General features: G+C 43.2%; 1 protein-coding gene across 1 annotated transcript; it reads left to right on the top strand.

Moving 5' to 3' along the window:
• Positions 1-290: 290 nt before the first annotated feature.
• LOC128138837 (ADP-ribosyl cyclase/cyclic ADP-ribose hydrolase 1-like) lies at positions 291-26,911 on the top strand. Its single transcript, XM_052780441.1, has 8 exons — positions 291-590; positions 16,475-16,604; positions 17,270-17,405; positions 18,211-18,293; positions 20,032-20,108; positions 20,826-20,918; positions 23,197-23,283; positions 25,218-26,911. Exons 1-8 carry the CDS (start codon positions 349-351, stop codon positions 25,297-25,299), a joined length of 930 nt encoding a protein of 309 aa, XP_052636401.1. The 5' UTR covers positions 291-348; the 3' UTR covers positions 25,300-26,911.
• The last annotated feature ends 791 nt before the right edge of the window (positions 26,912-27,702 follow it).

Here is a 27,702-nt window from a genome sequence, read left to right as displayed (position 1 = left end):
GGGCGGGGGGAAGCGGCCGGCCCCCGGCCCCCGGCCCCCCCGTCGCCCGGCACCAGCCGCGCTCTCCCGCCCCGGCGGGAGCCCCCACCGCAGCGGGGGCGGCCGGTGACCCCGGGGCGGGCAGGGAGGGGTGTCGGTAACCCCGGGGGGGGTGTCGGTGACCCCGGGGCGGGCGGGGGGGGGGGGGTGTCGGTGACCCCGGGGCGGGCAGCCCGGCCTCCGGTGCGGCCGGCGGGGCTGGGCGCGGGGCGGGGAGGGGGAGGCGCCCGGTGAGAGGCGAGCAGGCTGTTTTGCCGGGGCGCTGGGAGAGCAGTTGTCGCCGCTCTTCAGAAGGCGAGGCCTCGCAGGATGCCCTTCCAGCAGGGCTCTGCCCGGACGCGGCAGCGCACCGTCCTTCTGGTGGGGATCGTGGTCCTGCTGGCCGCCCTCGTCCTCGCCGTCGTGCTGGCCTCTGTCCTGACTCACGGCGAGCGAGGAGAGGTCGCTCCGAAAATGCTGAAGTGGAAGGACAGAGGGACCACTAAGAACCTGCAAGAAGTCATCCTGGGAAGATGCTACAGCTACGTCATGGCGCGGTACCCTGAGCTGGGGTGAGTAGTGGTCTCGGTCGCGCATCAGGTGTGTAAAGCGAGCGGAAGAGCGCCGGCTCTCGCCTCCACCCGGCCGCGTCCACTAGGTTTGCAGCGGCAGAGAGGAATCGGCGGAGTAAGACCCCTGGTTTGCAGCAAAAGGCACAAACTCAGACAGCCACTGTCCGTGCCCGAGTGGTGGCTTTTTAAGGAAACCACCTGCAGAACCAATGTAAGTAGTACTAATCCTAGGTCAAAACTCAATCAATCACAAATGCATTCCGCAACTTCCTTAAAGCCAGCTAAAATAAACGCTGGATTCTAGCAGGTTTGAGTGCGTGGAGGTGAAGGCAATTCACCATAAAGCCAATCTACCGAAAATCCCGTAACGTGTGACGCTGCATTCGCGTAACCAGAACTACACAGGAGGGAGGAAAAGGAGAAGGTTCGGCACAGATTTGTAGGATGGGCAAAGATGTTAGAAAAGCGTTGAGAAATACCTTGGGGTTATCCAAAACCGAGGTTTTTAGCCTGTGGGTAAGACGTTGCAATGAACACAGGCAGCTTGCGCGGAGAAGTACAGATGGATCGCAGTGCCAGCATGGCAGTCCCAGGCAAAAACTTCACCCAGTGGTGGTCCCTGCTCAGGCCATGGCAGCAGGTAGTGTAACACCCCGAGCAGCCCACCGTCCTCTGCTGCAGAAGAAGATTCCCTGGGCCCAGGTCTGCAGTAGCGTATGAGGGCTGAGAACTGATTTTCTGATCCCCTTTGCTGCAGGGAAAGGCAGAGTATGAAATAAGGAGCGCCTTGGGTCCCCTGCAGGTACTGGGGACACTCAGCCCCTCAGGACGGGATCCAGGGCAGGCAGGGTCTCTCAGCAGGGACCCAGCCATCACTTCTGTGGCACCAGCCACTCTATTCTGTGTCCCCGGTAAGGCTCTGGCAGACATTTCCACGACCCTGGGCTGAGCGCCCTGGGGCTGCCCCACACCTCGGCCAGGTGACAAGAACCGTTGTGGTCTTGTCTCCAAAAAGATGATTGCCACCTCTTGTTTTCATTAAATTGAGCTGATAAAAACAAAGCTGTACACAGTTTGCTTGCATTTGGACTTCTCTTGGCCTCAGATGTCCGGTGCTGCATGGAAAAGCTGATTTGCAGCATTGGAAGGGAAATGGGCGTGTGGAAAATCATGGCCTGAGCATGCAGAGATTTAAGTGCATGCTTTACATTAAACACCTAGGTTGGTTTAGTGAAGGGAAGGGGGTTTCTCTTACAAATAAAATTAAAAAGCGCCGGAAGCTTTTGCAAAATCATGCACATGTTTCTAAAAGCACGCATCAATTTATTAAAGAAGTATACACTCAATATTTAAATCTGAAATTATTTTGAAGCCTAATAGCCTGTATTACTTTTGCTTGTTCCATTCAAATTGGGGTGCTGAAAATGTAAAAAACACTTTTGTGTGAGTAAGTTTCCAGCCAATGTCTCGTATGTTTTCATTCACAACACAGTCTGAACCTGACCTGGGAATCATTTGTTTAAGCAATTCTTTCAAGGACACTTTTTAAAAAAAATCACTAAGCCATGATCATAAGCTTTCTAAAAAGGTTGTTTTTACAAGGCATAACATTTTGTGCTATTCTTAATCCAACAGTGTTTAATAGCTTCCTGGCTGTGAGCTCACTTTCTTTCAGATGAAATGACTTCTGTATAGTAGGACCCTTTTTTGTTTTATTTTATTTAAGAGACAAATTTATCCGAGACAGAGAGCACTGTTAAACAGAAAAATACGCTAGTTTACGTACGCCTGAAATGTTCAGGAGGTTCCCGAACAGAGAATTAAATGTAGGTGCTTTTCTGGGAATCCAACCTGAGATTCCTCGTTTCTGATCCTGCAGAGCTCAGTGCAGTTTGCCGTGTAACCAACCGCTTCTGTTGCTGGTACTTTCTGACAATAAGGCGAGTACCTATAGGACACATCAGGGAGCCCTGTATTTTTCATCCCATGCTCTTTCATCATTAGTGTAGGCCTTGGATCTCGCAGCGCGTGAGATCTTTGGTGCACTTAATCAAAGAAAAGGAGCAGGAACAGGGAACTGCAGAAACTCAGGCAGGCTTATGAGCTGAGCAAGCTCTGTCCTATACTCAGTTAGGACTTTTGTTGCCGCTACTCCCACCATGGGAACCTCGCTGCCTTGGTTAGGAATCTTCTAATTTCTTCATAAATTTGTCCATAGTCTGGTTTTGCCCTTTTAATCTTATACCAACATATGCATTTGTTTAAAAAGCTCTGCTTTTAGTAAACTCATGGACATTTCCTCATATTTTTCCCTTTTTATATCAGAGCCACTAAGTTCCATCTTTGACAATATTTTCATTTTTTTTTTAAAATAGCAATCTGTTCTACTGCAGTAGTTAGTGTGACTATTTACTCCATTTTGGAGTGCCCTAGCTGTCTGGTTTTGGAAAAAAGGGGGATTGTTGCCATATGAATATGGACTTTATAACGTTTCTAGATATCACAGATGGATTTAACAGGGGCCACAAATCTACATCTCCCATTTAGCTCTGCTTTTGCAACTGCATGCCATAAATCATGTGAGAAGGCCACGGACATGCTAGTGTACACCTTCACCATCACGGCTGCTTTAATCCTAGAGGATACTTCCTTGAACTCTCCCTCACCTTACTGGACCCCCGGACACCGTACACAGTCAGCACACCCTGGTCACGCGCTTCTCTTTTCCGATACGATCTGTGGGCTGAACCCAAGCCCAATGAGGTCACTGGAAAGACTGCTGCTGTCTGCAGTTGAGTTTTGTGAGCAGCTCATGCAATCAGATTTTATCCTGTTGATTTGCTTATTCTTCAGAATCATCGAAATGTTCAGGTGCTGAATTGAATTTGCTCGCTAAAGAACAATTCTCAGGTACTGTATAAAGCACCTGCTGGTGATAATTTTGTTTAACTGCCTGCGTGCAATACAATCCTCGGTTTTATTTCTCCTGCTGGCTGGATGACTCTTATCATTTGTACACATACAGTTTCCTCAGTTAGTCCTCCTGTGTAGAACTGTTGTTGTGCCAAACTTCAGCAGAAAGAGGCAGGGAATACCAAATGCTTAAATAATGCATTTTCAACATTAGCCCCATTTTTTTTTAGGAAAAAATGTGAATGGTATAGCAGCAGGCTTTAGGGGTTTTGTTCCCCGCACACAGAGTTGCACAGCTAGATACTGACATTAAAGAGCAGTATTCCTTTATGCCTTCCCTGGAAAACTGGCTGCTGCCAGATGACAGAGCTAAAGGGATAGTTTGTCACGGCTCAGTAGCCTTGTCTTTTTTTTCAACATTAACAAAAGCTGCAAGTTCTGCTTTCACTAGTCTTGCAAAAATCCCGTGCTCATCAACCATGGCCATTGGTTTGTGTTGTAGTTTTGTCTGAATAAAGCCCGAAGGCAATTTGGTCTGAAGAAAGGATTTGGCCTCAAATTCCTCCGTCTCCTCTTTCCCAGTGATGCGGACACCCTCTTGTGGCTAACAAAACACTCGCAATGCTCATACTCCGGGTCTCCCGCAACGCAAATTTCAGTTTACAAGACTTTATCCCCGGTATAACCAGAGGAGGGAAGGGCGGTGGGGTGCACGGAGCTGCCTGCTCACCAGCCCCAGGCTTGTGCAGGGCCCGGTCAGCGCCGGATCATTCAGAAGAGCAGCGCTGGGGCGAGGAGCCGCTGACTTACCCGTCGCTCGGAGGATGCTGTTTATGAAGGGTTTGCACCTTGATGCCTGCTGGGGAGGAACAGGTGGCAACAGATGTAGCACGAAACTTGCTGGTACGAAGGTAACTGGTTTAGTTTCCCTCTTCACCGTGTTTGAATTGGCAGGGTGAGGTCAGATACGATCGGCACTTTGTGACCTGGGAAAGGAGGGGAGAAGGCGCGTTATCTAAAAGGTCATAGTTGCTGATCCCCAAAATACAAACAATGCTTTTTTTTCAATCTAGAAATAAACTCATCTTACATTCGTGGCTCAGGAGATTTTTCATTCCCAGGTAATGACGACTCCGCCCTCAGATCTGCAGTCACTTCTCAGTCTGATTCACCCAAGCTAAGGCAAGCTTGCAAAGACCTGCTATTTAAAAATGGCTGAAGTCGAGCGAGCTTATTTTTTGTCTAACCTCTGCCAGTGAGAGAGCACCAAGGATGCAGACAGGGAGCCATTTCAGTAACGTATGTGACTTTCAGGCCCAGCAATCCTACTGTGTCTGACTAAGCAGTGCAAAAACCCGGTGATGAAGATGCAAAGCATAGAACTTCTTCAATAAATTTTTCATGTAATGTTGTGTGGACAAACATAGATTTTCCCCTTAAATACAATTAGACCAACTAATGTTGTTTCTATAGTTAGAGGCAAATTCCTGTATAACAAATTTTAACAGTCTCTAGTTCCATTAAATTTAGTAAAAGTTGGTGCACGTTCAGGAGAGCTTTTGTCTCCTGAATTCATGATCATGAGTGCATTTTGTCTTTCCATTCCTTTGCAGCCTGTGGAGATGGAGATATGTTTTGTCAAAAAGAACATATGGAACCATGATATTGTGTGAGATACTATTGCACTTACAGCATAATTTCTTCCAGAAAGAAATCTGGGGTTTGTTGTTGTATGCTTACTTTTGCATTTTGCCTTCATGCTTTGCTAGGCATTTTTAATTTAATTTCCTTGAATCCGTTCACTGATTGTTAACACTTTCACATCAGGCAGAGCACTAAACAACAGCCATGATTTGATTCAGTGTCACAAAAACCTTTGCTTTATTTTATATAACCATGACATTATATTCAAACTTACCTGAGATTTGTGTTTTCATGAGGAAAAAATGCCTTACATAAGACAAGCTTTTACTGAATCACAGTCTTCAGAAGAGTATGGTGCTACTACCAAATCATAATGCATTCGCACCCCTATTAGAGTGCACTGCAGAATTCTAAAGCTTCTCAATTTAATATACATCAAACTGCAAAGGATTTAGCTTTTTTTTCTTTTCTTTTAGGTACACTTTCTAAAAAAAAAAAGGAATTGTTACACCATTTCTTGTGGTTCCAGAGCAAACAAATGGCTTTATTTGCACTATCTATCTGCGGAAAAAGTCATGGGGTCCTAGTGAACAAACTGACCGTGGGCCACCAATGTGCCCTTGCAGCAAAGGGCAGTGGTATCTTGGGCTGGACAAGGAGAGGTGTTGGCAGCAGGTGGAGGGAGGTGATCCTTCCCCTCTGCTCAGCACTGGTGAGACACATCTGGAGTGCTGGGTCCAGTTCTGAGCCCCCCAGTACAAGGGAGTCATGGACATACTTGGAGCACATCTAGTGAAGGGCCACAAAGGTGACTGAAGTGTCTGACATACAGGGAGAGGCTGAGACAGCTGGGGCTGTTCAGCCTGGAGAAGAGAAGGCTCAGGGGGATCTTACCAGTGTGTATAAATACCTGGGGGGGGGGGGGGGGGGAAGTAAAGAAGAGGGAGCCAGGCTTTTCTCAGTGGTGTCCAGTTGCAGGACAGGAGGCAAGGGGCACTGATTAAAATACAGGAAATTCAATTTAAACATAAGAAAAAACCCACCTTTTGTTACTGTGAGGGTGATCAAAGAGTGGAACAGGTTGCCCAGCGACTTTGTGGTGGCTCCATCCTTGGAGACATTCAAAACCTGACTGGACATGGCCCTGAGCAACCTGCTCTGAGCTGGGGGTTGGATGAGATGATCTCCAGAGGTACCTTCTTATTCTTCCATTTCTTAGAAGATGCTTTTAGGCTTGCAAGAGGTCCATTGGATAGCTAGGTTACTGGGTAACTAGGACAAACAGTGATGCATAAACCTTTTGGCTTATCTGTAGTGGCAGTGGTGATATCTGTTCTTATTTTTGGTTTGTTTCTTGGTATTAAGATGGGCACTGTATCATCATAATAACACACTGCTTATTAAAATGCTCAAGTCAGAACATTTGTTACAATGCGTCAGTGTACGCTCTTAGTATTTTCCTCCCTATTATTTCATGTGCCAATTCCTGTAATTTCTTGGTAACTAAGATATAATCATTATAAACATTAACAATTGAGTCTTTCTCAGAGGTACACTTCCACTGAAATATGCTCTACTGAGCTTTAACGGGGAACTGGAGTATAACATTTAGTAGGCACAGATAGTTATTAGCACTTTAGGATGTAGAGGTAGGGCCTTCAAATGAGTCCTTGTGCTGTTTAAGGCTAGTTTCCATAACTATTCTGGGCTATAAGATAGAGCTCCATCTGGGGTTTTTCTCATCTCTTTCTAGAGGCAGTTCATTAGAAAGAAATAATTTTCTCATTAGCAAGAGACAAGTTCATATGGCAGTGGGTAGCTGTCATTTATTTGTTCTTGAGGTAATTAATCGCCAACATATTTACTTCTGCTCTTCTGGAGTATAAACATCAATGCTAGACTATGAAAGGCCATTCAATTCTGTGCAAAGCTCATACTCAGTTCTGCGCAGAAAACTTATCCTCCCAGGCTGTAACTCCACTGACAACAGCAACCCAAAGTCTGAGAGTGTCCTGCAAATATAAGGAGGAGGTGTCAAAAGATGCATTGTCTTTTTTCCATGGCCAACATCGATGTACTTCTGAGGTACAGATATGCTGTTGAGATCAGAATTTATCTCTCGGTTTGGCAGCCATATGTCAACTCATCTGTCTGTTGTCTATATTGAGTTATAATCAAATAAAAATTGTTATTAAATGACTATATATTCTTCATATACTCAAACTTCTTACATTTATTTAACAGTGGTTAGATATTTAATGGTTCTTACTGCAAGATTCCGTAGGATTTCAAAGAATTTTTCACATTTGGGTCAGCCTACACATATTGCATCACGATTATCCCACCATCATATATTAAAATTTCCTTGCAGTGAAAGTCTCCTTTGGTTTTAATCCCAGATACCAGAGAGAATATCATTCTGTCTGCACTGGCCTTCTACACATTAATCAGAAGTAATTGTTGATGAAATACTGTTCAACTTAGTTTTCTACTGCAACTTTATGCAGCTATTTAGTCATGGATAGTCAGTTAGCTGTCCGTTCTTTGCCTTCTCTCTTGTTTATTGATTTTATAGAATTGGTTATACTGAGCAATGGTTGGTGGCTGTCTAAATTATAGCACCACCCTAGGACTGAAATTATTAAATGTTTAGATGAGCCAATCTAAGAGCTTGTTGTTGCTGAAAGGAGGAATCCTGTTCCCTCCCACCTCTCCCTGCTTCAGTTCTCCTGTAACATCTTGTCGTGGTTTAACCCCAGCCAGCAACTAAACACCACGCAGCCGCTCACTCACTCCCGCCCCACCCAGTGGGATGGGGGAGAAAATCGGGAAAAGAAGCAAAACCCGTGGGTTGAGATAAGAACGGTTTAATAGAACAGAAAAGAAGAAACTAATAATGATAATGATAACACTAATAAAATGACAACAGCAATAATGAAAGGATTGGAATGTACAAATGATGTGCAGTGCAATTGCTCACCACCCGCCGACCGACACCCAGCCAGTCCCCGAGCGGCGATTCCCCGCCCCCACTTCCCCGTTCCTATACTAGATGGGACGTCACATGGTATGGAATACCCCGTTGGCCACTTTGGGTCAGGTGCCCTGGCTGTGTCCTGCGCCAACTTCTTGTGCCCCTCCAGCTTTCTTGCTGGCTGGGCATGAGAAGCTGAAAAATCCTTGACATTAGTCTAAACACTACTGAGCAACAACTGAAGACATCAGTGTTATCAACATTCTTCGCATACTGAACTCAAAACATAGCACTGTACCAGCTACTAGGAAGACAGTTAACTCTATCCCAGCTGAAACCAGGACACATCTGTAAAGATGTCAGTGAAAGCAGCCATGCTCAGAGGCGTTATTGTTCATCTGTCATTGCTAAGGTATGGTTAAAACTTGAGAACTGTTTAACACCTCAGAGCACCGTGGGGAAATATAACTCTGCTTATCCATAGGGATAGGAGGAATAGATCCTTTTTCCCTCTCAGGTCAAATGAAAATCTCCCTCAAGTGTCCAAGGGTAAGAACAGATGCTAAAGATGCAGTCCATCTTCCCAGGTGATGACACCAAAGTAAGGTATTAGCAAGGAGCTCACTCACAGTTGTACTAAATGTCCGATCTGTTCCCTTGTCCTTGTCCTGCTGACACACGTCACCCTTGAAGAAAGGACTTCTCCTGACTTACTGCATTTATGCCACATCCCAGCAGTTTTAGTTCTATAAAAAAACCCCAATGTACTGCAAATTCATGTTATGGGGAAAAAAAATATGCAGCTGCGTTAAGCCATTGAGTGTTTCCCTGCTATAACATACTTTTATTTAGATCATTCTTACAGAAATGTTTTTCCGAGTTTAATATTAAAAATAAAACAATACTAAAAATACACTAATCAAGGAGTAAGGTGCCAGCTTAAATTTGTTCCCTCTCATCTGTTGATGACATGGCCCTCACTTGGAAGCTTAAACTGTAGAGCAACTATGATCCTCTGTCAAAATGCAGTCTAGGTGAGACTTCTGCCCTTCTAGAGGCTGCGTCCCACTTATAGGGCATCGCTGAAAATACCATCTGCTTAAGCAGCTTGTTTTTTCACCCAGGAAAGCTGAAATCCAGCCAACAACAAAAAAAAAAATCTGCTTATGTAGATGAACTCTTCATTGGTTTATAGCTGCTACCTCTTGGCTCAACCCTTCCCGGAAGGGTGATAAGGCTTAGTGTTGTCCGGAGCACTGATTCCCAACTCACATAAAATACTCCAGGAGCTATAAACCAAAGCCATAAGTACACCTGCCCTTAAAACCTTCTCATTCCTGCCAAAGGTGAAGGACCGGTGTGACAAGGAGCCGTCATTAGTTCCAGGTCATGCCTCGTACACAAACATACACAAGCCCTGAGGTGCACCCAGTGGAAATCTCACCTTGTACTTCTTTTTTCAGACCTCCAGACTCCCCCACCTCTGCTGCGGGGAATTTAATTGCCCTGCCTACAGGCAACCTTTCCAGAAGTCGTCTTTCTCTGAGGCAGAGTTTTGGATCGCTGGCTCTTATCCTCAGTCAGTTCATCTGGTGCTTTCTTTACTGGCTTTTGAACTATTTAATTAACAGAGAGCAATACTTACAAAATCAAGCTGCCAAAAAAATCAAGTGTATCATTCTCATATTGAAAAACAGTCAGTTACCATAAATGTTATGGTGGCAGACACTTTGCAATAATTAAACTAAGTGGGTAGCGAGTGGCTAGTGCTCATTGAAGACGTTGAGATTGACAGCTCTTCCATGATTTTTTTCCTTCATCCTTTCCGTTGGTAATTTTGCCCCTCTATTATCCTAATGCTAAAAGCAGCAGACAGTAATCTCCTCAGATCCTCAGTGATGACAGCATATTGGCTGACCTTTCTTAATTCACATCTGTTGGAACTTTTAGTGCAAAGATACCTGATGGGAGATTTGAGGTGCTGGAGTAACAGGAACGAAGCCGATCCATTGTATGGAGGTACCCATTTTCCAACTCAGCGGTCTGGAGAGATGGGTCAGGCCGTCATCCGGCGTGAAGAACCGCAGACCTTTGGGGTTGACCTCAGCTGCTGCTCCTGAGAAGTCCCTTCTCCCGCGTGATGGCAGTGTTCTCCTTGCGTTTGGCTCCTGGCACCCACGGCTCAAGTTGACTGTAGAGAAGCCCAACCACAGCTGCCTGGGCTGGGCTTGGCAGCCGCTCCGAAAAAAGCTGCTCCAAAGCAGCAGTGAGACACGACAAGGCTGGAAGAAGGGAAGGGACGGCAGAAGAAAAACCAGAACTGTTTAGGGCAAAAAAGGTAGCAAAAGGATTCTGGACGCCTTTCAACACAGGCGCAAAGGTTATTGTTCATTGCATAATTTTTGACAACATAAAGACATAGCTACTCGTAAGCTCACATGAAAAAACAAATTGAATATGGATGCATAAACTGCACCACTTTCTACAGCCATCACAGTTTGCCTAAAAGAGGGAAATAAACTGACACACAGGCAAAGATGGGTCTGTTAGATGCAGAAATATTGCTACACCATTTAGATCCTTTGATACGCATTCTCTTTCTGAAACGTCTGGGCTTTTACAGGTGAAGATGATGCCTTAGACTCCCAGCAGAGTGTGAACTGGTCTTACGACTTTAAGGAGCTTTGCTATAACCACAGACTTCTCACTGGCTTTTTAAAGAGCCAGATTTCTGAATGCTTAGGTGCATATGTGTATTACTGTTTTGGCTAATGGTCGTAGCAAATGAGAAGGATTTTCTTATACAAATTGCAACTGCTGGTGGGGTTTGATCCCTGCGAAGGCCAGTTACATAAAGGGCTCAGGGGACTGTTTCCAGCTCTATCTTCAGAGCCTCACCACAGAGCCACAGTTAAAATCTGAGTGTGGCCTGAAGCCGTTGTCATGTTTTAGAAAGAAAATACGGGACCTTGGAAAAGCTGCTATTGATTGCAGGGGAGACCATGTCTCACCAGGGAAGTGTCTCTGCCTGATAGAGTGATTTGAACAATATGGGCAGAGTCAATTGAGTTCTCCAGAGCAAAGTCTGGAAGTAATTTTTCACTTGTAAATTTAAAATGGGTCCCATACTTGAAGCATCCCTCTCAAATTTTTGAGTAAAAAACTAGAGGCAACACAGCCCAAGGAAACACTGCCCTTCTTAAGGTGTTTTTAGCATCCAGTGTCAGTCCAGTGCTGAACTGAAAGCAAGACATTGTTCATGGTGTAACTGAAATCAGCAGGAATGAAACTTATCCTTGATATTATACCAATTAAATCGATTTCAATTGCGGATGAATTTGCTCCATCATGTCCAGTTAAAGAAAAAAAAATAAATTACAAAGTAAAGAAAGAAAAGATCTATATTAATAGTGATTTCCCAGGTAGCTCAATGTCATCCCATTCCTTTAAGTGAAAGGATACTCTTTCAAGGTTAGCCAGACCAGTGTACTGATGTGCAAGAGATAATGATGCAGAAGCTGCCCATTTTTCTAATATGCACATTAAAGTTTGGCTGCTAGGATAGCTGCTAATGGAAATAGTCTTGGCCCTAGCTTCCGTTTGATAGATTAATGTGATATTCATACAAAAGGTAAATGCATAGAAATACTCAAATTCATTGGAAAATGCAGCTTCTACCCAAATGTAAGGACAAATGCAGGATATGCTTTGCAGCGTATATAACATTTGGATTTAATAAGGAAATGTAGTTTTAATGGTTATTTGTATCCCAGCCCTTATTCAATGCTGTAGTGAGTGCAGGATATAGCCTCTGTCTCCAAAAGGTCATAAGGCAAGTTCTGCAGTCCTCGCTTTCCGGAGAAAGGGTTGCAGGTTCAGTTCTTGAGTTTACAGCAGGTTTCACAGTGTTCCTTCTAAGTCTGATAGTTATTATTTCGTATTTACCAGCATTTCCCAAACTCTATTCATAAAAAAAGAAATTGAAAAAATTAAACATAAAATTAGAGTATATTTATTTTACATGTCACTAAATTTGGATTAAATATTTCAGATTCTGTACTAGAATAAAAGGCCTTAAATATATCAGCATAAACAAAGTTAGCCTCAAAGGAAGAAATCCATTATGCATAAAGATATGACATTTGCAGATACGATGCAGAATTAATATGTAACTCAAAACATACAAACAAAAAACAGAGAAGGAGACCACATGAGACCTGGAGCAGTGTGGTACATAAGCATATTCACCATGGACTCCTGCATCTGAATTAATTAGATAAACTTAATTAACTAGTAGACTGGTGATCTCCTTTGCACCCTTCCTTTCTTTTGTAAACCAAGAAAGAAAATGAAATTAGTCCGTTCTGTGACTGAGAACTTCCCAATAAGAAGTTGGGAGCAGCCTTAAGAGGACAGTTTGCTTCTCAGGCATTTTTTGGCAAGGTAGATGTGCTTGTTTCAACCTGAAACTGTTCTTGCTGGAATTTTTAGCATACCAAATGCCAGCAGACTTTTCATATTGTTTTCAGGAGGCGCAGAGCTACAGCAGGTCTCTGCCCTTACCTCTGCTCAGTGTGAGTTAAATGCTGCACACCAGACAAATATTTTCTTGCTGTGCTGGAAAAAGGGACTGGTGAAACTTTATTAATAGTGTCTACCTCAATAGTGAGGCTGGAAGGAGTGGCATATCTTCCTGGAGCTGGGATTAACAAGTCCTAAAGTCTTCTCACTGCTTATTTTTTCATATATCAACCAAAATCATAGTTCTATGTGACTGGTAATCTCTTTGAGATGTGAGGCAAAACCTGTATTTCATATCAGAGAAAAAGCTTTCTAATGGCAAATCAATGAATTATTTTTATTCAGTTGTAAAAATATACATGTTGATAGGTAAGGACAGCAAAAATGAAATATTATTTAGCTTTTGTATGTGTTTTTTTACATTGAAGATCTGTATTTTGATTTCTAAAACAATGCTGACATTGCCTAGTTTCTATAAAAGCTCATTTTCATGCCTTATCACTCTTCCATGTGGTACAACTAAAAGTACCACACCACTTAGCAGCTGTAGGAGAGCTTTCGCCATTTGAAGGCTAAGCCCTACCACTTCTATGACATTAAACATATAGTTTTGCTCAGCTCTGCCAGAACTGCAGATAAAGACTCTTCTTTCAGATATGAGTGACATCCATGCACGTCATCAAGTGCTGAGCTTGGTGTCTTGAAATGCTAGAAAACTGATGCTTTGAATTTGTGACTCATCAAGCTGGCTCGGCAGGATCATGAATCGCCTGGATGGTTGTTGCTTGATGCTTCTCATGGCCATGACTTGAGTCCAGCAGCAGAAATGCTTTGTACTGTGTCTATCACTTACCTCTCTGCTTGGAATTAAAAAAACAGGTTTTTCTTATGATTCTTTGAAAAATATTTTGTCTTCTGAGACCAAGCTTAAAAACTTTGCAGTTAGAAAGGATAAATGACCAGGTAACCAGCTGTCACCTGTAGCTGTTAACGCTGTTACATATAACAGATTTCAGGAGTAGCTTAAAAAAAAGAGTCTTGTTAGTAGGGCAAATCATTTGACAGATTAGAAAGTGTGAGCCATATAAATGTCTGTGAGATGTACCAGTGCTTACAGCCAAGCCCTACAAATTCTCTTTATGATACCGTTGGCTATGCAAAGCAAAGGGGACAGGAACCTATTCTGTAATGTCGCCCCTTAATCAGCAGGAGCCTTCTCTTTTGGCTGATTCAGTGTGGTGATGTTGTCATCCTATGTGGCAGGGAGAGGTATTTACAACTTCCCAACCCCTAAATGAAGTACCGAAGTTAGGAGGATGGTCTCTGTGGGTTACTTACACAGTTTGCAGCTAGAGACAGGATTCTCCAGGAGAAAATTTAATACATCCAAGTTAAATTCTGCTAAGTAAAACATGTGAATATTCCCTGACATGACAGTGCAACAGCAAAGCAATAACTGCTCCCTAGAGCACCTGCAGTTTGTCTTCTTCTACAGTGACCATAACTGAAAGTGCCTTTAGGCTCCTGGATAAAAGACAATAGCCCAGTAAAAAATCATCACTGTTTTTAGTCTTTACTTACCTGGAGGTAAATTTGGTTCATATAAACCAGAGGTATGGTCCCTAACACAGCTGGGGCTGCCCCTGTAACAGACTGGCATGGTAAGAATTTAAATTCGGCATGTGGCCAGAACTGCCCCAGTTGGCCAGACAGCCGGAGACCCCCCACGCTGACCTGCCTTGTCCTGCCCCCAGGCTCTGGCTGTGTTTCAGACAGCACTGTCCAGTGGCAATACCCAAGCTCGTTTTAAATCAGCAAGGTCAGGCTGTGGGATATCAGCAGCCCAGATAGAGCTCTGCAGCATGATGCACTTGGCTGGCCCAGGAGTGAGAGATGAGGACATATCCACCATAGACCTTTCACTGAGGAGGACTGGAAGAAGCTGGGGCATGGAAACCTCCTGTAGTAACCACCAAGGGTGGTATGACCTCCCAATAACCAATATCATCTATAATGCTAAGTTAGATTTATTACTCATGTGGTCTTTATTTTCTGTAAGGCTTAGGAAGGGAAGGAAGAGAGTTCATGTCCAGACACTGAGGAAACAGCCAGGAGCTGACAAGTGGCTCTGGGTCCTGCAGTTTAGACGCGGCTCATGTAATATAAACAGCTCAACTCTCTGCGTTCCTGTTTGCCCCTCTGATGCTCAAATGCACACTCAGTAGAAATCGTGATCAAGTTCAGTAGCTGGAATGAGATCACACAACTGTAGGGAAGATTAACTTGAAAGTGTTTGTAACTCTTCAATGAATTACTACTGTTTTTCTTAATCCTTTTAGGACTACTTTTAAGACTAATAAAATTCCACATCCTACATGTTACCCGAGTAGCAACTAGTAACAAAGCCTGCAGCTGTGTCTGTCCCTTACTAACTGATCAGTGCTATTTTTATAGTGCTCTGAAGGCATTGGTTTCTTCACACAAAACAAAGTCCATTCTTCAAATGGCTTTTAGTGGGAACACACTGGGAGGTGATCGCAAACAGTGAAGAAAGAGTGGATGAGTCAAAGACAGTCAGAATAGCTCCATTCACACAGGCAGACAGCAGGATAATGCAGTCAGGGTTTTAAATTTACATAAAATAGGGAAGAGAAGGATGCAGAATCACTGCATTACTGTCACTGCTGTGATGAGAGGGGCAGGCTTTCTGCGTGGGTCTGAAACTATGGGAGCATGAGGAAGAAGGAAAGGGCACCCATGGGGGACAGCCTTGAAAACACATACTAGACAGACAATAATTACGAATTATCTTAACGCAAAGTTTTCATTCATTACCTCAAGTACAAGAAGGCAAACGTCCTGAGCCATCCCAAATGTTGTTGTATGCTGCAGCCTCAGGCAGGGAGCATGGCACTACTTCAGTGCAGAGATACAGTTGCTTGCCTGCACTGTGCAACAGATTTCCTCTTGGCAGCACGAAAGGAGCCCTGCTTCTGTCAGCAGGGAGGTGCTTTATTTCCTAGGCTGATGAAGCAGCGTCTTAAGAAACAAGTGTAGGCTGAGGTGATAGGGTTGTGTCGTGGCATGAAGCAGTTTCCCCCACGTAAATTCAGTGGAATTCCTCTGACTCATGCCAGTGAGAGCAAAAGGGCCAGAACCTGTAATGTGGTGGAGGATCAGAAGGAGACTGAAAAAACCCGCTGGAGACCAAGCACCTGATCTGGATCTTGGTTATACATGTGCAAATCAGCTGTGGCTCCACCAAAGTCAATAGCTGCAAATTAGTGCATAAATGAAAATAGTATCAGGTCCAAAACAGCCAGACCCCTGCTTTTGTTTTAGATAAAATTATAGATATTATTTCTGTAGGGTTGAACACTCTGCAGGGAGACACGTGGGCATATTTTTGGCTCACTGTACCTGAGGAGGCAGAATCCTTCAGCCATATTTTTAAAATGTACAAGTTATAGTCTGCCACATTTGCTTCTCATGATTCGGTATGAATAATCAAGAAATTTGATCTTCTGGTTATGTGATATCAACACTGTTCTTTTTAAGGGACAAAAACATAGAGGACATTCAGATATTGCAGTAACCAGTAATTTAAAATGCAGGAGAGAGAGAAAGATGTTTTAGAACTGCTCATTCCTCAGTTTTACTTAATTTGCTGAAGATATTCTGCTTTTGTAATGGATAATATATTTTGGTGCCTGAGCATAGTTAGAACTCTTCTAAAATCTGATCCATAGTGTTTGACCATAACAGAAGGAGATCCTTTCACAGCCATAAATACTCATAAATACTAATTAACTATGTTTTAATCTTTTGGCAGAGATAAGGATTGCCTAAAAATATGGGAATCATTAAAACATGCGTTCATTTACAAGGATCCCTGTAATATTACATCAGAAGATTATCAGCCTTTAATGGAGTTAGCGAGTCATCCTATACCCTGTAACAAGGTAACAGTACAATGCAGGGTGGGCTGCTTAAGTAGGATTGTTGTGGGATGGCATGCCTGTGGAGTGCTCTGAGTGACGGGATCTTGTCCATAATGATTGTGAGGGTCTGCAGTCGACGAGGATATTTTGCTCCTGCACTTACTGCAATAGTCCCGCAGTTATCACCTTTGGACCCCAGTAACCCTGTTCATTCTGTCTCTGGAAGTCATCCCTGTGTGAGGCTTGCCTCAAACCTCAGTACTGGGGTCATCCTGGTGAAGTGACAGAGATGTCCCTGTTCCCTGAGCATACAGCTCTCCATAAGGAGCATGCTGTCATGCTGTCAGAGGGACACGGCTTCCGAAAAGCTGCTCTTCCATGCGCAGTTCAAAATCACACAACAAATTAAGTATATATCCTATGAGAACGAGTCAAAACCTTTCTTTCAAAATGCTTTACAGGCTGAACACATCCATTTCCACAAAAAATGACCACCCCAAAAGATTTTGGAAATGGAAGTGTGGGCTGCAGAAATAAGAACTGACCCACTAAGGTGAACTTGCAGCATTTCAATAAAAACTAAAACTCCTTCATTATCATGAAAACTTTTTGGTTTTCTCCAGGAAAATTTCCTGACCAGCTCTAGTATAAGTAACACTTACTAGACATTGTACCTTATTTCACAGTCACTGTTTTGGAGCAAGACAAATGACCTCGCTCATCGTTATACAAAATCCAATCAAAATTTCCTTACCTTGGAGGACACCTTGTTGGGTTATATGGCTGATAGGGTTTCATGGTGTGGAGACCCTTCTGCCCCAGGTAATAAGTCCTATTTTTTGCAAAACAAATATGAACAGTGGAATTCCAGATTATTCTTTTCTCTTATATATCTAGACCTAAACACAATCCTTTTCACATAGTCTTTTCTTGTAATTTAGTTTAAAACCTTAACTGTATTTCTGTCCCATGTTATGGAAGACTGAAAATAATACTTAGTTCCCAGGTTAATTTAAAAAAACACAGCTTTGGCTGTTATTAAAACACCAAGTTGCTGCTTGGACTAATGGTCACATCTAGACCTCTTTATCTAGATTACTCGCTTCCTTCCTGTGACTTCTATGGGACACACTGCAAAACAAGAATGCCATTCAAAAAGGTCCTGGCCATAGGCCGGTCAAAGCGGCAGGGGCAGCGTGTAGGTACCCTGGGGTTATTGCTGCCCTCATGACTCCTGGGTTGGTGCTTAAGGTTAGCAACCTCTAAACTGGGCTGGAATTACTGAAAATTTTGGGCAAAGGTTAGTTTTTCTGTGCAATCGGACAGTATTTGTCAAGAGCCAACCTGTTTCCCACATTTAGGCCTGCGTGTTTTCCCTTCTCAGTTTTCTGAGAATTATTTGCATGCAGGGCCTGCAGCTGCCTCCCTGAAACCTGTGTGAGCAAAGAGGAAGGCCTTTGAACACATGCAAATTCTTTTTCCTCTTAGAGCCCTTTCCTCATGTAGCCTTCTTGCTTTGGTAGGGCGCTCATCTTTTTGCCATCGTTAATCAGCTCTCAAAGCCATATAAACATTGCAACAATATTCATTCTAACCTTAGCTGTTCTATAAACATATTTCTTCTCAGGAATCAACTATGAATCTTGTCCAAAACGAAGTGAATGTGAGAGCAACCCTAGCTCTGTGTTCTGGAAAATGGCATCCAAGATGGTAAGATCTAGAATAAATCTCCCCGAATCCAAGCATGTTGAAAGGCACTAAGTTTCTGACACTGCCAAAAATGTGAGTTTTCAGATTGGACTTAAAACATGGAATAGTAAAACTTCACATGAGCTTTAGTTTCAGGTGCTAAAAATCATGGCGCTGGAAATTTGTATTTCCAAGGTCCCATATTTTATGTGCAATATTTCATGCCACTGTAGTTTGGGCATTCTTATTGGTGGACAGAGACTGTGTGCCAGCGTCTAGAACAACACTCAGCAGACAGCTAGAGCTTTGCAAATAATACTTACAATAATAATAATCACCACCTTAATTAAATCACAGGACTGAAATTGCTAAAATAAAATACATTCTAGCATGTTAATGTTGAGAGCAGTGCCCAAATTGGCAGAGAAATTTTCCATGGAGCTGAGAATCCCCTTGCACCTTCCCGGCATAAACCTGAAGAGTACATCCTCCCACAACGGTATCTGGCAAGGTTCCTATGACGTAGCCACCAGTATGCACATGCAAACTCCCATCACATGAATGAGGCCCTGCAAGTCTGAGTTAAGCAGTTAGCCTGGCCTTGTTGAGTCAGCACTTTACAGAAAAAAACCACTCTCCTGTATCAGTTTAATTTTACATGTCTCTCAAGACTTCACCCTTGATATGACTATTAGTAGATGACTGCCCAGGTGGAAAACAAGCATTCCTGTACACTTCAGCTCTCATGTACATAAGAAAAAGTCTACTCACTGTTAAAAAAAAATTGTTTGGGGGTAAACTAGTGTACATAAGTTTTCCAAGCTCAAAACAGTTTCTATGTTCTTGTTAATCCCCTCAGTTCCAGAGCCTGAGAGGGATAAACCACCATAGAGTCAGGCTTGCTTGATTGTAGGCTTTCTAGTCCAAATAAATTTAAGATCTACTAAAATTCATGCTTATTACATTAGAAAGTTATATATAATGAAAATGCCCTGGAACTTCACAGCTCTTGAGGTCTGAGTTTGAGCCACATCATTTAGATGTGAGAGGACTTGGAAGATTTGATGAGTACAGTCACCTGTGTCAAGCTTTTTAAAAAAATTTTGTCTTACCAATGGATTATATATCTAGAGTGGGTACTTTATGTTGTAACCTTAGTAATCTTTGAATATTTGGACATAAGTTTTAAAGAATAAAAGAGCAGTGATTACATGATCCAGTAATTTAAAAATTAAATCAAACAAATCTTGGTGATGAGTTTTACTAAAACGACTGGGGAGAAAAATCCTAAGCCACCAAACAACACAGAGCATGAGTCACAAAGTAACGAATACACGATAGTTTGCATGTCCTTAAACTAGCAGTACCTCTGTTCTGGCTCATCCTCGCTGCCTGAGTTAAAGAAGTCTGAGGATTTTTCCACATTACTACAGCCCCATCAGAGCTGTAGGTGCTGGGGCTCTGGAAAGCCCTATAAATACTGAAAACAGCAGTGACAGCAAAGTTGCTATACTAATCCCATGCAACCTCAGAGTGCAAATTCATAACTAGCTAATGCAGCTTTATCACAGTTTTGCCATAGCCTTTAGAGGCTTTTATTTTTTGCACTGACGTGTTCTGCAAAAATATTGGCCAGCTCTTCTACTTGTGTAGGTCAGTTCTGATGACATCGAAGAAGTTACAGTAATTTGTAGTAGCCCTGAATCTGACATGGCGCTGCACGTAGTGTCAGAGTAAAATGTCCATTTGTTTTGTTCAGTTTGCAGAAGCAGCATGTGGTGTGGTTCAAGTGATGCTCAATGGATCCATAGAAGCTGGAGCTTTCAGAAGCAGCAGGTATTTACTCAGCATGCTACCATTCATGTCTCTGTGGGGCCTGCATGCTGGTGAACATGTCTTTGCCAGTGAGTCCCAGTGCAGAATGGATCTTGGTAAACTCATATAGAGGTCGAAACCACTGGCTGTTGTAGAGCTGATTCACTTAACTCCTTCTATACAGTGACTATAATTGAAATCCTTCAGAGGGTATGCGGGTGGGGTATCCAGTATGCTCTTACTACACAAAGTAACTTTATTATTAGAGTTTATTTATTCATTACACATGAATGACGCATTTCTAACTGTTCATGGAGCTGACTAGATTTTAGCCCTCCAGACTGTTATTCCTCGGGTTACCTGGCTGGAAGTGCAGTCTTGAATAGTATTGAAAGGTGAAGAATATGCTGGTCAGGGGAATAGCCATGTTCATTTCCCTTGCACCAAACCAAATCAGTAGCCAATAAACCTAACAGGAGAAAAGGCACTAAGGATGGAAAAACTTCACCTTGTTGCAGTCTGCAGACAGTTTCAAAAGTTCTCCTGAAAGTGAAATAAGAATGATGAGAAAATATTTTACCGTAAGACAATTAAATGGTCTATGAAAATCCATTGGCAAGATAATGTTCTTTCACTGAGAATAACAGCAGCCCTAACACTAGTATTTGGGGAACGTACTCTGTATGTCTTTCTTGGATAATCAAGAATGTTTTGCTTTTTCATGTCCCATTCTTACAGCATCTTTGGAAGTATTGAGATCTTTAACCTAAATCCAGATAAAGTCTCTGCAGTACACATTTGGGTTATGCATGACATTGGTGGACCTCAAAGGTAAGTCACACTGGTACGAAATGACAAGCAGTGTGTAGAAGGCAGACGGCACAGCTCAGTTCTGACGAGTGACTGTCTAACTGTGACACTGTCTTAAACCCACTCATGAAACCTGCTCTACGTTCACTCTCCTAGCTGCTTACTTTACTGGAAAGAATAACATTTGTACTGTTGTTTTCTTCAGTATTTTTCATAGGTGCTGCTGAACGGTTATAGCTAAGACACAATGACATTTTCTTTGCTTTCAAGAGGTCCCATGACCTTTAAATTCTTTCCAACCCCACTGAGCTCTACAGACCTTTATTATGGGAGCAGCACTGAAGTCACAGAGCAGGCTGTGTTTGCAAGGGTGAACAGCTGGAAAATACATTTGTCCACAGGAACAGTATAATTATGCTGAGCAGAACCATTTTTGATAAAATAATTTCAGATGCTGGAACAGGTTTCCCAGAGAGGTTGTGGAGTCTCCATCTGTGGACATACTCAAAACCCAGTTGGGTCCTGGGCAACCTACTCTAGCTGATATTGGTTGGGCTAGATGATCTCAAGCAGTCCCTTCCAACCTAAATGATTCTGTGATTTTTAATAACAAATCTGTAGTTTAAATGCTTACCATGGACTTACTGATACCAGAACAGTGACCTCAAATCACATCTGAGCCTTTCTGAGTGACCTTTTTCATCCCAATCAGATTCATTTTCAGATCTATCACATTTCAAGCACTGAGCATGAGGCTCAGTGCCTTTGACCCCTATCTTCAGAGCCGGTTCTGTGGTTCATATGGTTATAACGCACTGCCATGGTTTCTCCCATTCCTAAGGACCCCTCATGACAGGGGCAGCAGCTTTGGTGCTGTGGGTCAGGAAGCAGGCTGTGATGATGCAGTGCAACTCGGGAATGAGTGTGGACCCTGCAGAGACCCTTGCTCAGGCAGCCTTAGTGTCTGACACAGTACCAGCTCCAGTGTTGCAACCCCTGCCCTAGCCCAGACACCCAGAAGTGTCTCTTTGCCCCACAAGCTGACGTATCTATCACAGCTCACAGGCACGCATCTATCCTGTGGTCAGTGTGCCAGACATACTCTTGTGGCCCATTGCACAGAGGTTTGCTGAAGAAAAGGACATTGAGTAATCTGTACATTAGTTCCCCCAGACATGGCACTTGATCCTTTCTCCCATGATTTCCCAGCATCAGAAAAGCCATTATGTTCCTCCTCAATAGCTTCAACAACCCGGTGCCCTGCCAGCCTTCTTGACACATCCTCCTCCTGTGCCAAGCTCACAGCAGTTTCCTTTTTATTTTCTATTTACTCCCAAGGAGAAAGAGGGAGGATGGCTCCAATAATGTGTATTCCTTTTATCTTCTGATTTGTATTCCATGTTGAATCACTGATAACATCTGGCAAGTCTAGTGAACAAAGAAGAGTTGGCTCTGCTTTCCATTAACACCATATGTTAGGAACTGGAATTGCCCCAGTATTGTATTATTGCCCTGATGTGTGTTCTATATTCTGGACCAGGACATTATTTTTATCCTGAGGTAACAAGTCTTTTGCAGTATCTCTGTCTGTGTCTATGACATTTGTCAATCCTCTCACTACAGTTTTGGGGCCCCTTGGGCCATTTCAAGCAAACTAAGCATAGAGATAATGATCTCAAAGGTATGACATTGCTACATGCTTCATGAAACCATGGAAAAAAATACACAAGTTAGGGCTCCTCCCAGTGGAAAAGTGGTTGAAACAGCCCCTTGTCAAAACAGAGTACCAGCAGCCACAGACCGAGTCAAACAGCTCGGAGGTGCCTGTAGCCTGCTTCCTCCCATGTTTTCTATCTGCTTTCTCCTATCTTATGTCCTACCTGGGCCTTAGCTGCTGGTTTTCATGACTGGCCCTTTCTCATCACACAGAGGACTTGATCCCTTTGTCCCTCCACAAATTTGAACGAGCCTTATATTGTGCTGCTGTGGATGGAAGCCACCAGCAGCTCTGGAGCAGTTCTAAAGCACATTGAACTGTGAATGGAACCGAGTTATTTCCCCCAGGTATCTTCCTGCACAAAGTTCTTGTGCAAGATGCACAGCTGAACATCACATAGTTTCTACCAGTAAAGGCCTAATGGTAGCCAAAACGCCACAAACCCGATGTACTTCACAGCACATTAGCAAACAAGCTTTTAAAGAATCTTACCTGAAATAAAGCAAAGTGACATAGTGTGGAATTTAGCTGAGCTTCTTGTACACACAAGGAACACAAGTAACGGAAGACTTTTCTCTCCAGTGAGTCCTGCTTGGGTCATTCCATAAAGAGGTTAACAAGCATCTTAGAAGAGCGAAACTTTAAGATCACCTGTGAAGACAATTACAGGTAATCACCTGCTCTTATTGGTGACAACTTGCTAATGTAAAACTAATATTGCATCTCCCTCTTGACTTAACATAGGTTTACAGCAAGCTGGAGCAGACTCCCATCTTACTGCCATCACTTCCCTTCGATGTGGCTGTGTGCTTCTCAGGGGCTTCTCTCGCGCTGCAGACCTCGTGTTGGCTGGGTCTGGGGCTTGCTCTCTGCCCTGCACTTGCCATTGAGCATGTTCAGTTGCCTTCAGGGAAGGAGCAATCCAGTCTCCTTCAACAGATTTTCATCTGACCGGGCTTTTACCTACAAATCAGAACCAAATAGGCAGCTTTCCTCCCTGCTGCATGCAGATAACACAGTATGTCAAGGATGGTCCGTACTTCCTTTGCTATAGTTTGAGCTTAATTTCTGTCCAGCTGCTTTGTCAGAGAGTGAGACATGAGACATGATAAGCATTATTAATTACTATAATTCAGCATTGTCAGGAGAGAAAAACCGGAGTCTGGGAAACAGCAGCCCAAGTTCTGACTTGCCTGAAATCTCTATCTGCCTGCTGAGGAGATACAAAAGCCTGAGGCCCTTTATCCCTCTGTGTGGGTTCAGAGACCTTCACACACAGCAAAAGTGTTCTTTAGTGACATTAGAAAAGCAGCAAAGGTTCAATATTACTCATATCTTATCTGTCAGGAACAGCTTTTCAGAGCGAAGAACTCATGCTTGGAAAAGAACATTTCCAAAGTAAACAAACATTTCTATAAACTACTGAGTTCATTACATTAGTTTTAAATAAGGAAAAGTTGATTTGCAAAGGAGACAAATGCTTTATCTGGTGACAGGACTTTAATCCTGAAAGCAGAGCAATATATTCCTGTTTAGGTATTTGCTGAACCTGATAAATGGGTGCTCTGCACATTGTGAAAAAATTAACACTGGTGTGGTGCATAAATCTGCCAAATTGTGATGCTCGTGTACTCGCTTTCTCTTTGGGTAAATGCAGCCTTTAACCAATACTCCCAGGACCTGTAAGTAGGTACAGATTGTTTCAGCCTATGATGAAATAAGCTAAGGGGCCAGGGACGAAGGGGAAATATGTAGTAGCTTAGATCCCTCATGGCTCAGCGCAAGGAGAAACCTGTAACACATCATGAAGAGTTGTTGACACACTCGTTGCTGTGGCTCACAACCCACTTCTTAAAATAGAATAACAAGTAGGGTGTTTTGTCAGACCTCAACTAACACATACATAAACAACTGTGTAAAGCAACACAGACAATTAATTTTACTATTTTATATACAGACCAATAATAAAACAAGCAATTTACATGTGCAGTAAAACTCTTCAGGATAGACCATGTAAGTTAGCTTCACTCCCCTGAAGTCATCGCAAACAGAATCGTGTGGTCCGTATCAGCTGAGCATCTGGCTTTTCACGCCACGTAGCAGTTGATGCTGATCATTTTCTCTTGCTTTTGTCCATGTCAGCAGTGTCTTCCAGAAGTAACTCAAAAAATAGATTCACTGGATGTACTTCTAGCAAAAAATCTAATCATACCTGACATTGTTAGCAACAGCTTTACGTTGTAGCAGTAGGGGTTACCACTGAGTAAGCAAGCAAGATGGTGAATTTCCAGCATGGCAGCAACTCCCTACTCCGTGCAAGAGACCTTACTTCTTTTTCATAATTATTTTTGTTATCACAGCGTAGCTGACATGCTGTGAGTTCACACCCTACTTTATTCCATACTCATTTGCTCTTGTCCCTAGCCCCTATAAACACCAAAGTTATCTTTGTGCAACAAGACCTAAAACCAAATTATCCTAAGAACTGATAAGCACAGATGTAGGATGCACTTTGACTTTCACGTTGCATTTAGTAGCTGTGGAGTTATTCTGTTGTGCTTGCAAAGTAGTTACTAAATGTTTGGGTTTGTGTCTTACCACAGGCCAGTTCAGCTCCTTCAGTGTGTATATAACCCTGACCACACAGAGTGCAGACTTTGCACCAACACCACGGCAAATCCATGAAACGGAGTCCTCTGCACTACTGAAGAATTCCATTGTTTGTGTATAAAGCTGGAAAGATGTGGCTACATAGCTTAGAGTGATAAATAGTAGCGTGGTGTGTACAGAGTCCATAACCAGAAATCCTTGCTGTGATCCTAACAGCCAAGTAGCAGGAGATGATACTTTAGGTGTGATTACTGTACACATACGCACACACACATACTATTTCAGAGGGGCTGGGGGCATGTTCAGTGGTTGAAGGCAGATGCTTTGTCCTGCTTTGCTCCCTCCTGTACAGCTCCCCTTGTGCCCAGAGGCTCAGAGCAGGGATTCCCTGGGGCATGCACAGAGAAGAAAGAGACTTTCCAGCAGAGGCAGAACTTGTTCCAATCAGCACTCGGCTTCCTCCCCACTGGAAGGCTGGATGGGAAATGACCGGAGCATGCTACACTCTCCCTGCATCGCAGTGCAACATCCCCCAGAGGGGAAAGTTGCCCAGTGGCACATGGTATAAACCATGTTCCTCCCAGGCACTGTGGCACCTCTGAGCAGGTAAAGCAAGCGATGGAAGAGGCAGAGCGGTTCTTACCTTTTAATGGGCATCGCATCCCACACCCCAGCTGGTGGGGAAATGGCTGAGCTGAGCCAAGAAAAGACCAGAAACCGCTCAGAGGGTTGCCAGCATCTCTAAGAATGTGTTGAGTGTGTAGCTGGGGAGAGAAAATAGCAAGACTGACTCAGACAGCCCCATTAAAATCCCACTAGAAACATCACTGCAGTTCAGATTACATTTTATTCTTAATATAGCAGCAAGTGTAAGCCTTCCAACTTTCATAAAAGGTCCCTCAGGCCACAGCTTGGCCATCCACTGGAATAGAGACAAACATCAAAAGGTTGCCACAATAAGGAGTCTCTCTTGACCTCAGTTTCTGAGGTGAAAGGTGATGCCTTACAGTGCATGATTCACAAGCACGGACTTGCTGTAGTACAGTGAAAGAGCAGGTTTCATTGATTTCCTTCGATATCTATTTTTCTGGTCTCATATGCATAGTCAAATGCAGTGTTCATAACAAAACAAAGATCTGAGGCCAGCTTGTGGCCATGGCTGTAGTGCCTTTGCGCGGTGCCATTGACACTAAGAGAACAGAGCAGGCTTTGCTACAGATATGCTCCTAGGTGTTGCAGTGCCAGTGTAACCAGCAATTGCCAATTCATTAGGCAGACAGAGGTTTCTATGATCCCACAGGCAGAAGGTTATAATGCCATATGTTTTAGGGACTACCCAGAGTGTGAAGCATCCTTATGGAACTGCACAAGCTGGTGTAATTTCGAGCATTTCTAGATAAACCTTTTTTCTGTAATACACAGGCCTGCACTAAGCATAGCTGGACCACACCCAAGACCTCACCCATAATGTTTACATTAAGTGAAATGTATTTTTATTTGCACTCTGTTATGTAACTACTTAGATGCATCAACACAGACACATACCAATACTTTCAAATAGGTTATTGCTGACTATAGGTCAAGAGTTTGTCTTCATGCTCACTTTTGTACCTCTTCTGTTGTAATATAACATGTTGACTGTAAAATCGAGATCTATAATAAAATTGCTCATGGCAAACGTTGTTAATTCAGTTTCAGATTCTACTTAACCTCAGACTAAACATGAAAATAAGCCATTTGCTAAAAATAACTCAGAAATTCATTCAACGTATGAAACTCTACAAATACCCACCCAGGAAAGCAGAGAAAGGTCACAGTGCGCATCCTCCGCAAACTGTACTCTCGCTATCTCACTCTCCATCTTATACAGAGAAGTCATTGTCTTTGTAGGTGGCTGGAAGTGAAACAGCCTGTGTCTTTGTCTTGAACACAGACATCCAGATATATATGTTGTTCTCAGCCATATTAGTTAAGAAAGATGACTGTTCTTATCAGTGGTTATGTAGTAAAAAGCTAAGAAGCAAATCTGTGTTTTTGAAAGCTGAGGTGCACACTTAATACAGGCAACTGTGCTGGAGTAAATGACAGCTTTGTAACACAAGTGGTTGGCATGAACATTGTCCAAGCAAAAAGTCCTTCTTTTAAAGGTATGTAAAATGACACATCTTTACAAAGAAACTTGGCAATAAATGCAATTATCATTAGGGAAATAATTGAACTTGCGATTGCCTAGTTTCAGTCCAACTGGTTATTCTGCTGCCAAAAGGGGCTGAAAATTTTGTGGATTTGCAGGTGGATGTACTGGGAAGAGGCTGCAGGACACTAATGGCTCATTTGCTTTTCCCCTCAGTAGCACTTGCAAAGGGAGACAAGTCAGCCCGAGTACAGTGGCCACGACCGCATGCTCTGGATACACCTCAGCCCGTTTCCCCGATACCACTCCCAATGCCCACAGAGTATGGTATCACCTACTGTGTC

Source organism: Harpia harpyja, chromosome 2 (genome assembly GCF_026419915.1).
Source record: "Harpia harpyja isolate bHarHar1 chromosome 2, bHarHar1 primary haplotype, whole genome shotgun sequence".
Lineage (NCBI taxonomy): Eukaryota > Metazoa > Chordata > Aves > Accipitriformes > Accipitridae > Harpia > Harpia harpyja.
This window is presented reverse-complemented; position numbering and strand designations above follow the sequence as displayed.

Coding starts and splice junctions, on each gene's coding strand:
- LOC128138837 (XM_052780441.1), top strand. CDS start 349: ATGCCCTTCCAGCAGGGCTCTGCCCGGACGCGGCAGCGCACCGTCCTT. Junction 20,109..20,825: donor GGAGCTTTCAGAAGCAGCAG/GTATTTACTCAG, acceptor CCATTCTTACAG/CATCTTTGGAAGTATTGAGA. Junction 23,284..25,217: donor ACCTGTGAAGACAATTACAG/GTAATCACCTGC, acceptor GTCTTACCACAG/GCCAGTTCAGCTCCTTCAGT.